At 36.7% G+C, this 12,858-nt stretch overlaps 1 protein-coding gene across 2 annotated transcripts in view; it reads left to right on the forward strand.

Annotated features, from left to right (window-relative positions):
* KLHL32 (kelch like family member 32) overlaps window positions 1-12,858 on the forward strand; it is a 121,047-nt gene that overhangs the window by 47,229 nt on the left and 60,960 nt on the right. For both annotated transcript variants that reach the window (XM_066315160.1, XM_066315161.1), the window contains 2 exons: window positions 397-504; window positions 11,296-11,394. In XM_066315160.1, coding sequence (XP_066171257.1) covers window positions 397-504; window positions 11,296-11,394 — 207 coding nt within the window. The remainder of the gene's footprint in view (window positions 1-396; window positions 505-11,295; window positions 11,395-12,858) is intronic.

A 12,858-nucleotide genomic window follows, 5' to 3' on the forward strand; every position in this document is an offset into this window, starting at 1 on the left:
TATGGCTTATTGCTCGTTCTTATATACAATGATACTACACATAAGTATTACTTTTAATGGTGCTTGTGTAGATTATTCTTTTCCCAGGGTCCAGTTACCTTTTTTATTTAATGATAACTTTTATGATACCTGTTTATGATACCTTATTGTGTGACTGTTCTCACTGATTTCACCTGAATTACTTAATTAAGAAGCATATATGTATGGAACAAAAGGATTTATGTCAGTTTATCTAGAATAAGTTTTTGTATTTCTTTAATGATAAAAGGACGCTGTTGAAAGATTGCTGTGCTGTTACTGAAAACTTGGTATAGATCTCATTCCAACTCTCAAGGCTGCTGCTATTTGGAATTCTTATCCAAAATTGCTTGATGGCATTTCTGGTTTTTTCCATAGGCAATGTTCAGTCTCTGCATGGTTGAGAGTGAAGCTGATGAGGTGAATTTACATGGTGTCACAAGCCTCGGTTTAAAACAAGCCCTGGACTTTGCATATACTGGACAGGTATTGTACAGTTCTTCAAATTTAGAAACACAATCAAAAGCAACTGCAGTAAAAACTGAGTATGATCTTTTTAGAGATACTAGAAAATAGTTTTCTTGTGCACTGCTCTGTACAAGGTATTTTGATTTAACAGATCTTAATTTTCTTATACTGTGGTGGATTTTTTCTTTAGAAGGATTGTTTAATAAAAGCACTGCTTTATGTGCATCATGGTCAGGTAGGGAACCATGGAGAGTTTGCAAGCCCTTTTTATGGTTGCCTGACTATTCATAAAATCTTAATGTGAGTTGAATCTGCTTGCTAAATTAAATGTAAAGAAAAGTGTTTCCCTTGTAAAAAATATTGATAAACTCTACTGTGTTCGACAAATTATATAATTGAGGAGAAATGTAGTCTCTTACTCTCTGGACAGATGCATTTGAGGCATCTTTGTAAATGCTTATAGGTACTATACATCTTCATTTTGGCCCTCTTTATGACCACTATTTATGTGTTGCATTCTGGTATTTCAGAAAGTGCAGAGTAATTCTCCTTTTCCCTCTTCCCCTTGCAAAAAAAACCCCCAAAAAACGAAAAAAAAAAAAAACAAAACAAAAACCCAAAACAAAACAAAAAAACCCCACCAAACAAAAAGCAAAACAAAATAAGAAATTATGACCTGCCATATCTCTGCACTGCACGCTTGGAGAGTGTTGCTGTGTGACTTTGTCTCAGTTCAGGGTTCATGGATAATGAGCTCAGAACACCCAGCTATTTTTGCTTTGGAGTTTAAAATTCTAGATAACCAAACTATTTCTGGAATATCATTACAGCAGTTGAGACCCTTGACGCACTAGTGACGTTTATTAGTTAGTTTTGAAAAGGAAGGCTTAAATTTGCATTATGGTATTCTGAAGAGTTATTGGGTTATAAAAATTTAAGGCATCTGCTTCCATACTGTGAATTGAGTATATGGCCTTATTTGGGTTATCTTGTTTGTTTTGTTTTGTTTTGATGGGGGTTTTTCTGTGTGTGTTTTTTGTTTTTTTCTTTTCTTTTTAAAGGAAACTAAGTAGAAAAAAGGAAAAAAAAATTACCTTTTTTAAAGGAGCTATTTTTGTCACCAGTCCAGAAATCAGTTATGCTTTAGCATCAGTCTTGGAGACTAGCACTTGAATTTCTTTTTAAAAAATTGAGTTTGTTCTGTTTTGAAAAACAAAACTTCCTAAAAATTAAAAAACCAGATAACACATAATTTATTCAAAGAGTATTTTGATGTAAATGATAAACAGAAATGCCGTACTATATTAATGAATTAGCTGAAGATCTCAGTACATGACTTGTCATTGGTATGCTTTTTTTTTTTTTCTTTCACTTGAAAGCTTTTGTTAAAAATTGAATGTCTTTGATAAAAAATGGCCCTGTTAGGTGCCTATACATCATCACATCAGTAATTTAAAGCTATAGGTTGATTATTCTGAAAAGAAAAATATGGTTAAATGAAAGTATCCTTTTAGAAGACAGGTTGTAAATGATTTCTATCTGACCCATGCTATCTGCTGTGATTAAAGGCATTCCCCATATTTCTGCAAAATTCGAAGTCCAACAAACCCAGGTAAAATACATTGAGAACCCTTGAGGGGATTGATATGGCTTTTATGTAACCCAGCCAGTGACCCCAGGTTGCTTCCAGGATAGCATCCTCAGACCCTTAGGAAATATGTACCTTCTCTCCTTGGCCTTTTCAAAATTTTCAAGTCTTTAATTTTCAGGCATAACCTACTTTGAATAAATGAGTGGGTTTTCTGAGTTAAATATAGATGTGCATATATGTGCAGTTGCTCATACATATAAGTGATTATAAGGCAAGGCTTGCTCTGTCGTGTCTGTCAGATACACCAAGTGCTAGTTTGCTGCACAGACGAATGAGAAGGATCCTGTAGGAGTTCTCATGTAAAGATGCCTTTGAAGCATAACTCAGTGAAATGTGGGTCTGAGAATTAGCAGTGTCTCGTTTCCCTTTCATGCTTGGAATTCTCTTCTGGCACTGTGTTTGTATGTATTGAGCATTGCTTATGCTCTGACTCACTCTGACAGAATCTGGGTGAACATTTCAAGGTAGTGAGTGGGAGTAATCCACAAAGGCTATTAATAAATAACTGGATTACTCTGTGCTTACATCAGAGTTCTGAAAACAGAATTGCAGAATTGTTTTTAGCTTGGTTTGCAAACTCCTCCTGTTGTTAAAAGACTAATAAAATATTTCTCAGAAATCCAGAAGCCACAGAAAATGTGGGTATCAAGATGGGATCTAAAGTACCTCTTGAAAGTGAAAAAAAATCAACTCTCTCTTGTTTGTTTGTTTTTTTTTTACTTATATTTGGCCAAAAAGTTGGTGTTTCTCTAGGTAACACTTTGGAACTCTCTAAAATACCCATGTCTAAACAGATAAGTAATCAGTTGCAGTGTTATTCTCTTTACTTCTTTAATATACTACACTTATATTTGGCATGTTACACTTCAAATTGAGTGGAACTTTCTGTGTAAACTAATATACTGGAGACATCTGGTGGAAATATTTAATATTGCATGATGGCAATATTTGATGCTTGCCGTTTCTGAAAGGTATTAAAATGCAGAAAATTAATTTTTAGGATGACCATGAAATCTGAAAATAAACTCTGTCATCCGTGCCTCTGTTTGTTAATTTGAAATCTTCCTGCAGACTTCAAATACAGCCTTCATCTCCCTGTCTACTTAGGCAGACAGTACCTTACTGTAATTACTGTTGAACATACTTCACTTTTTAGGAAAAAAAATGGTTGTTCAGAATAAGAGCATGTTTTAAAACTCAAGTTAAGGATAAATATTTTAACTCCAACTGAACTAATTTATTAATAGGGTCCTTAATAATTAAAAAGAAAGAAATTTTGGTACAGAAATAAATAAAAATTGACAAAAGGCAGTAGAATTTGGTTTTGTTCTTTGCATGTATGTTCTCAGTAATCCTTTAATAATGAAATCTTCATCAAAAAATGTCTTGGATATGTTTCATCTTGTCCATAGGCATTTTACTGTGTAATCCCCATATTCAGAATTCAAAGTGTCCTGGTTTAGGGCAAATTTGGGAGGAAACCTCCTAATGGGGTTCCTCTGGAGAGCAAAACCCAAACGGCCCCACCCCCAGCAGGTCCAGAAAAAAAAGAATTTCCTCAGAGAAAAGTGGAAAAAACTATTTATTTAACAAAAAAATGCTTACAAGCATGAGGAATTGAAAAATATGAAACAATTAAACCTCTTGCTGCTCCAAAGAGAGATGGCAAAACCAAGGAAGTCCTTGCCAGGAGTTAGCCTGGCTCTCTCAGTCCCTTATCAGTCCCAGTCACTTCAGTGCTGGAAAATGCCGAGGTCTAGGTCCCGGTGGGCCACGGGTGCCAGATCCTGGTCCTCCTCGGGTTTTCAGTTCAGAGCAGATTTAAACAATCCCAAGAAAAGGAAAAAACCAGTCCAGGAAGCTTCTTTACCTCAGCTAGCTAAACTATCCAAAAGGGGAAAAAAACCCTCTCTCTGGCTGCTGTCCATGTATCTGATGAACACACAGTCCCAAGGGAGATAAGAAGAATGCAGAGGAGTGAACACTGTTTTTCAAAACAAACTGCACTCATCTTCTTTCCCTGCTTCACTCTCAGAACCACTCTTAAAGATACAGAACACAACATACAGCACACGCAGAGCAGACAATTGGGGGTACAGAGGCATCATAGTTACCCCAGGACACAAAGGTACAACTCTTTTCCTGTTGTAGTTGCCATATCCTTTCTTCCAAAAGGGCTTTAAGTTCATTCTCTCTTTTACTTCATAGTTGGCAGTGTTAAGGCCAGGCCAGAGTCTCAGTGAGTAGATTACTCACCCTTTCTTCTCACAGGGGCATTTTTTGTAAGATGTGCCTTGGAAGGGAGAGGCATCAAGTACAATCAATTTACAAACTATGTTTTAGAATACTCATATAGAGGAGCATTTCTAGGCAAAATAAGTGCCTTAATCACTGTGTCAGAGATTCATGGGCACTGTTATCTATGCTTTTTGACTACTTTATTTGATTTTAACTCATTTGTTAGAAAGAGACATAATCTTACCGGGAGGAATGAGTTAGCCACTAAATAGGCCAGTGTAGCTGGATGACAAGTCAGAGGAGCACTGGCTTTAATTTGCAGTCGATTATTATGATCCTAATTCAACAAAAACATAAATACAAAGTCTCATGCATACTGAAATGCTTCAGACTTGGATCTTCCTTCTTTGTTAATATGTTCTATCATATGTCTTTAATCTATGGTAACAAATACTTTGCAGTTAGATAGAATTTTATTTGAGGACCTTAAAACACATTACAAAAGCAAGTAATCCCTGTCCTTATTTTGTCACATCACAGACAGGAAAGTAATTCAGGAGAAAATAACTTTCCAAAGACAACACAGCACACTAGTGGCTTCTTATTGCTTAATACCAAGTTCTTCTATGACCCATTTTCTCAACTGGCTGGTCTGTTTTTTTACCCTAAACTCTAATAGTCTGTTTCTGTATTACTAGAAATTACATCTTCCTTAAGTTATAATATTATCCTGAATTAGCAAAGCTGAAATGAAAGAATTAGTGAGGAAGCCCTTATATATGACTTTACTTTGTATTTGGGTAGTTTGAAACCTGTCATCCTCTTAACAGCTCTTATTACTTTACCAAACAGATTTCAGGAATTCAGATAGAGTACTATCACATGATCTTTCAAATTCATGCACACAAACCTCTGATTAGTTAAAGTGTTTTCTCATAGCTCCTTTTTGAAATTGCTCTTTTAGCTTTGTTATTTCTTTAAGAAAAACCATGAAAGAGTATAATATCTTCTTAGATAGTAAAGAAATAATAGAAATAATTATTATTAATAAATACAACTGTTTCTCCTTATAATTTCTTTGATTCCTTTGTAGAATCTTGGCTTTCATCACTCATCTCCCCTCCTCATTGGATGTTGACAGTTTTTCTAGTGATCAACCAGTATTTCATCTGCCATTTTTAGTTAAGACCAGGGTAAGGCAGCTGTCAATATCTTAGTGCCCCTTATTGTGTTAAGTCTCCCTTGTGGATGGAGCTGTATTGCAAAGCTGTATTGTGACAGCTGATTTTCTTGGATAAGTGACCTACTGCATCCTGTGCACAGCAGTTCCACTGGCTGCTTTTAGATTAAAATGAATCAATTAAACTACCTGCTGTCCCTAGCATAAGTGACTTCAGCTCTTTTCTGCTGGGGACAATATGCCAAAGTCATGGATAACTGAATACAACAAGACTCTGTGTTACTGTAAGTACTTAATAAAATTTTTCAATGCAATTTCAAAGCAAAAAATATGAGTTTGATGCTTAGATTTGGGCACTTCCTTTTTCGCTTCTCTGAGGATAATTTTATTTCTGTATCTAGCACTAGGTTACAGCTGCTAGGTCCTAGGTTCACAGTTCAGATTGTCTAAAAGGCTTAGACTAATAACAGAGTTTTAATTGACTCACTTTATGCACTTCATTCTAGAGAAAATTAATGATTTCACTTTATTTGCTCTGGACAAGAATTAAGTTAGGGACAAGACAGCTTTTCTAATGCTGAAAGTGATTAAAGTAGTGAAACACCTTCACAAAGAATAGTGATTTTGCCTGGAGTCTTGCTTATCCAAACTCTCTTTAATTATAGTAATGGTCCTTCATAGTGGCATGAAGCTATGTCAGGGAAAGTTCAGGATGCACATAATGGAAAGGTGGCAGGTCACTGGAACAGGTTCTCCTGGGAAGTGGTCATGATACCAAGCTTGTCAAAGTTCAGGGAATGTCTGGACATGTGTTTAGTTTTGGATAGTCCTGCAGTTAGCAGGGAGATAAGACTAGATGATCTTTATGGGTGCCTTCCAAATTGAAATATTCTATGATTTTACGATGTGTATGCTGTGCATTTAACATGGATTTTCTTCTAATTTTCTGGAAAAATATTATGATATGTCAGAGAAATGCTGGTTATAATGCTTTCTGGTATTGACTAATGAGACATCTGGATTTTGTAGCAAGTGCTACCAAACATTTGTGTGCCAGGGCTTTGGGCAGTTGCCTGTAGGGGACTAGAACATTCTTTCTTCACTCACTTTTTTGAAGCAGTTCTTATTGATGTGCAAGGAGCTCAGTATTCAACTGAGTCATGAATGAACAGGGAGACAGGCAGAAATGCTATCTGGTTGAGAGTGAAATGCAGTCTAAATTACTTTGAAGGAAAAAGTTAAGGTGTTTGATTGCTCTCAAGCACACGGAATGATCTCCATCAGGCAAAAACAACTGATACTTGTGTTTGATGCCTGTCTTGTACAGAATGCTGATCACTGCAAGTGTAGTTAGGGAAGAATTTTCTTTTTCATCAGAGTGGCAGGAATCTTAGAAAATTTTTTTCTTGTTTTCTGTGTTCAATTCTGTAAAGTTCACTTTCTAGAATTTTCTAACGGAGCTGCATATTTCCTTACTGTTGGAAAATGGGACTTAGGAGAACTTGGTATTAAGTACTAAGAGGCCACTAGTGTGCCATGCTGTCTTTGGAAAGTTATTTTCTCCCAAATTAAATATGACTGCATATTTCCTTACTGTTACAGCATAATACTGTTGTATTTTTAATGTGAATCATGCCACCATCTCACTTTTCCATTGCCTCACAAACAGCTGTATGGAAATGAGAAAAATATGGGGGGAAAATGAGTAGCTGGAATGAAGGTGATAGAAGTGCATTATCAACCTCTCAATCTTTGTCTGGGTGTCTGCAGTTTAGCCTTCTTGGGCCTAAAGTAGCTGTTGTTCAGTGTCTTTAAAAATGTGTGGATCAAATATAGTGGCCTGCAGTATTCAGGAAATAGAATGTTCTAGTTGTTCTTTCCAGATATAAACTTCACGGGACTCCACAGAGATTATAGTGAATCTTACCCTCTCCCTCTGGCTGTAAGTTTTTTATTGGAAAGGACAGTTTAAGGATGGTGGTTTTTTGGGTTTGTTTTTTTTTTGGTAGACCTATAGTGCTTTGTTGGCTGTAGGAGGGTGGGTACAGGAGGCATTAAAGGAGTTAGGAGGGCATTTTTGATCTGAAAAATGTGGAGGTGAAGACTGAGTAGTTGTTCTTAGGAAAGGTTGGTGATTCTTACACACTGTTGCCACACGTCTCAAACAAGATTGAAGAGAGAGGCAAGATACATGATACGAGTTCAGTATTTTCCCATGCTTACCCACAGTCCTAAGTTGGAGGGGATGCAGGTTGAGTTGGGAAAGGAAGAGGGAAATCTTGGGGTAAGAGGGAATAAATTCTAGTTTTGAACTGCTAGCTGGAGAGCAAAAATACAGAGCAGGGAGTTAAGGCCCATGTGTTTCTGTAAGAATGGGGCTAGATATAAAATTCCCTTTTCTGCCTCAGTTTTATGCTTTAGAAGGTCAAGTTTAATTTACCATTTTCTAGTATTTCCATTTGCAGAGAAGCTTTCTGCAATATATCCACGAAGTATAAGTGGATAAGTTTGCAGATAGATTAAAGTTGTATGTTTAAAAATAGTGGATCCAAGAAATTGTGTAATCTGCCTTTCTGGATCTTGTGACCTCAGCATTCTGTTACCAAAAGCCAAATTTTGCATTGCTTCAATCCCTTGGGCTGTGAATCTGACCACAGGAGGAAACAGACTGTATTTTATGCATCCTCTCTGGAGGTTTTGTGGCGTGATGGAGAGTAGAAAGGCTGCTTTGAGGAACAGGCTTCCTGTTTGAAAACAGTCATTGTAAGAGCAGAGTAGTTTGTCAAAGTAGAGCAGTTTGAAAATGAGCAGTGTGTCAGGCTTGATGGCTTAGAAAAGGAAGTTACTCATGTATGTTGCAAGATCTGCCTGTTGTATACAGGGAAAAGGTACATAGAGGGATTTTCTTGGGTACCATCATATGCCAGAGAGAAGCTGAAAGTATAATGAAAATAAACCCTTAGAAATAAGGATTGAATAGAGGGATGATTGTAAGAGGCAGCCTGAATTGCATCTAATTAAGCTTATTGTAAAAATAGTACAGCAACCAGCTGTACTTAATATAACCTGTGTCTTAATATAGCCTGTGTCATGAGAAAGCACATTCTTCAGTGGTGAAGGTTGCAGATTTTGTTGGAATTTGATGGGTCCAAATTGCTCTTAAGTTTTTGTCCCAGTAATTATGCCTCAAAACTCGGGTTGAGGATGGATTACAGGAAATGATTAAGCTTCTCTCTATTTTTTCACATTACAATTTATGATGAATTTTGAAGTTGTGAATCGAAAGTAGACTTTATTTTCACTCTACTTAATTTGCAATAAACATCATTCTGTAGAGGTCAGAGCTATTGTTTTGAAAATTAGACAAGCAGAGGAGAGTCAGTCACTGTGTGTACTTGTGGTGTGGATTTGTTGCTATTTATGTTCATTTACTGTTAATATTGAGCTGGAAGGCCTGTATAATATATAAACACCTATGCTGGTAATTAATAAAAAAACAAGCAATTGCTTTAGTGTTTAAAAGCTCAAAGATGTGGAATAATTGTGAATTACACCAGTTTCCGTAGAAGGAAGGCTTGCAATATTTTCTTCTTTCTTTACTTAGCATTTTCTTTTCCTTGTGGATTTCCCCAGCATGCAGTTTCCTGATGGCAAACATTTAGCATAGATGAATTAGTATTTTTGCCTATATCCAAATGAGTATTGAATAAAAGTTCAGATAGCTCCATTTAAAGCAAAGTTTTGTGAAAAGATAAACTAGACTTTCCTCTGTTATCTTAGGAAATACAAAAGTGAATCTGTTTTCTTAGTAGAATATGGGTTGGATGGTATAGGAGGGCTGTAAAAATGGAACATGTAGGAAATATATCTGCCACCTTGAAAAGAACTTTTGGTGCTGACTTTGTGCAGATCACCTCTGGACAATAGCCAGCCACCGTCCTTGCCTCTTTGTCCTACTTCTTATCTCATATTGCTACTAGTATTATTTGTAAATGGATTGCTGTAGCTTTAAAATACATTCATATTATCACAGTTAAATATAGTTTGTCTGTGCCTACAAGGTACTAATCTGCTTAGGGTTGTGGTTCTCAGGCTGACACTAAGTAAGGTGCCATAAGATGGCAGCTTCCTCAGTGTAATTCATGTCTGAACAAAAAACACTGCAAGGTCTATACCAGCTTTCTTAGTCTGACCTTGAGTTCTCATTTGAAAATACTTGAGAGTGATGTGCTTTTATTTTGTTTGTTTTTAATATCCATGTCTGTTAACTGAAACCTATTCTAACTTTATGTTCAACTACCTCTCATCATGTATACCAACCTCAATAGCAACAACCAAAAACCTGGATTGTGCTGGGCCTGGTTCTCATTTACAGTAGGATCCTTACATGGATTTCTGGCTAGATAAAGAACCTTCATGTTTTATATAGTATGTAAATAACATACAATGTTCACGTAAAACCTAGTATTAATAAATGTAGTGATTTGCACAAGCATTAAGGATGTCATACAGAACTCAATGTAAATGACTTCTTGATATAAGCATGGCTCAATCGCCTTCTCTTCTCCTCCTAATATATCCATTATGTTGGAGATAATTTTGTGGTTTTGCTTGAAGAAATGCATACATGTTTTTTTCATTTCCCTCAAAAATAGTTAAACTGCAAAAGATGTAGTTGAGTATCTTTCCTTTTGTTTTGCATTTTCCTTATTCCATTGCAGTTGAGGTATACAAATGGTGCTGTGAGATAAAACTGGATTGTGTGGGCAGAAAGAAAAGGATCTGAAAGCAAGCTTTACTTCCCTGTGGAGCAGTGATAGACTGACCTCATGTGGTGTAAAACCAAAGTTGCCAGGGGAAGTACAAGGATAAAACTGAAGAAAGTGAGCATCTTTGAAAATTTAATTTTTCTCATAAAATTCTGATTTTTTTTTTTGGGATGCTGCTCTACTTAAAAAATTTTAGTCTGAATAGTTTGTATTCTGATTGCTAATAAGTTGACCAGTGTCCTATTCTCAAAGACATTTTTGTGTCCCAAAAGAGATGGTCTAACAAGCTGACCCCAAGACAGCGGTCTGTGAGCTGTGGCCCAATTATCCTTACTGCTGCCTGTACATGATTTTAATTGAAATGAGTAGGAGTTTCATGTGAGCAAGTAACTGAATAATCAGTCTTGGTTTCCAAGCCCTTTCTGGCACTTCCCCAGCAACATGCTCATTGTGCTTTCAGAGCCCTGCTCTCTAAAATGAAGACAGTGGTTAGGAAAATTATAAAGTGGCACCATGCAGAATAGGCAGGGTGTTCCTAGTCTGTGTATGTTTTACATGCATGAATGATATTAATAGTGGAGACTTCTCAGTCGATTCTGTTGGCCTGATTCATCTGTATATGTGGAAGTATCTAAGTAAACAGATAATAAAAGGAGGTTTTGTTATTTTGAAAAGTCTCCTTCTTAAACAGCACACATTTAGTTTCAAAGGATTTAGGGGGTATTGTGACTTAGGCACTCTCACAGAAAAAAGAAAATAACAACCAAAAAAAAAGGTTAAAAATCCTTTGGGAAATTCAGATGAACTTCAGAAAATCTGTCCCTATTCTGTAAAGATTTCTCTAGATGCTTAATTGTATTCTGTTTTTTATGTTGACTTAAATATCTGAAATAACAAAAGCCTTTCATATTTTCTAGAAGTACTCTGAGTAGATCTTCCAGATGACAAACCTTCCATTTTCTTCTTTGCAGATCCTCTTGGAACCAGGGGTGATACAGGACGTCCTAGCAGCTGGGAGTCATTTGCAGCTGCTGGAGCTTCTCAGTTTATGTTCTCACTATCTCATTGAGGTGAGGCTTTTTGGCCTGATCAGCTGTTTCTTTTTGGTACTTTTTTGTTTCAAGCTTAATTTCAGTGGGAGACTATTAGTGCAGTACCTGGTGGAATCTAAATGGCAAAAGCCGGATTTCAGGAGATCTGGATGTTGAGTGTAATTTGGGTTGGTAGATGCTTTATCCCTGCATCCATTTTGTCCATTTCATTCCTGAAAACAAGGATGAACCACTGAATAATGCCAACGTATGGGAGTTTGATTTCCCCCTTAACCAGGGAATTTGCTTTCTTCTACCTCAGTGTACCGAATGTGAAGATATTTCCCTATTGGGATCATGAGTATTGTGACAAATTCAGATGTGTGATCCACAGAAGAATATTGATGTGCATTCTAGGACACTACAACCTCTCACTGAAGGAATAGGGCTTAATATAAGGGTACCTCATTCTCAATAGGCCTTATGCCCTATGTAATGCCAATGTCTTTATCAAACAAAAAATTCGAGTTGCAGTAAAGGGTTTTTTTTTTTTGGTGCTTGGCTTGTATAAAAATGGCTTCTGATGATAGCAAGAACACGGCTTTGACGGGGATCTGTGAAAAGCCTTCTAAAAATAAAATGGCAATAGCAGTTCTACAGAACTGTTTCCTCCTCTCGGTAACTTGTCAGCACTGTTTCTGAAATGGGATGTGTTAACTGCACCTGGGCATCCCTTGGGCATGGAGATGCACATCAGCACAGTGCTCTCAGTACGCACTTGCCTTCCCACAGTGTAACTGCCTCGGAACAGTTGGAGTGTGCTTGGCAGCACGCTGAGCTGCTGAGTACCAGGGGCATGCAGGATCTCATGTTAAGAACTTCAGGATGTACTCGAAGGCTTTGTGTCTTACAGAGAAAGAATCTGTTCTTTGAGTGTTAACTTGAGGAAACCCTTCAAAATGTATGTTCAGATAATAAGGTGGTATTAATTTGTGCAATTGGTGTAATTTTTCTCTTTTTTTAGGAATGAAAGAAGAGATTTAATTTTTATGAGAAAACAGACATGTATTGTGGTGGGAAAGATGGTTGGTTTGAGAAATAAGAGCTGCTAGATACCAAATAAGCCACAAAATCATTTTACCTACTACATGTTAGGCAGGCATGGGAAGGGGTTACTATAATGAGAAAGACATAAATCTAACCCTGGTAGTTATATACAATGTATTTAATGGTCCTCAAACAAACCAGTCACTGTGAGTATGTCTTTGATGCTTATGTGTCTCTTACTTTGTCAGAAATTGAACTAAAGAGGCTATTACAGCAAAGAAGCTACAGAAAATATTGAAGAGTAGGGAAAAGTTTGTTTGTTGTGCTCATCAAGTGGGGATATGAGAGGATACAGTAAGAGAGCAAGTAGATACTCAACCTAAATCCTTGTGCTTTTTCTATTACCTGTATTGAGTAGCCTCTGATATTTGTAGCTCTTCTCTTAGCACCACCTTA

This window comes from Sylvia atricapilla, chromosome 3 (assembly GCF_009819655.1).
Source record: "Sylvia atricapilla isolate bSylAtr1 chromosome 3, bSylAtr1.pri, whole genome shotgun sequence".
Taxonomy (NCBI): domain Eukaryota; kingdom Metazoa; phylum Chordata; class Aves; order Passeriformes; family Sylviidae; genus Sylvia; species Sylvia atricapilla.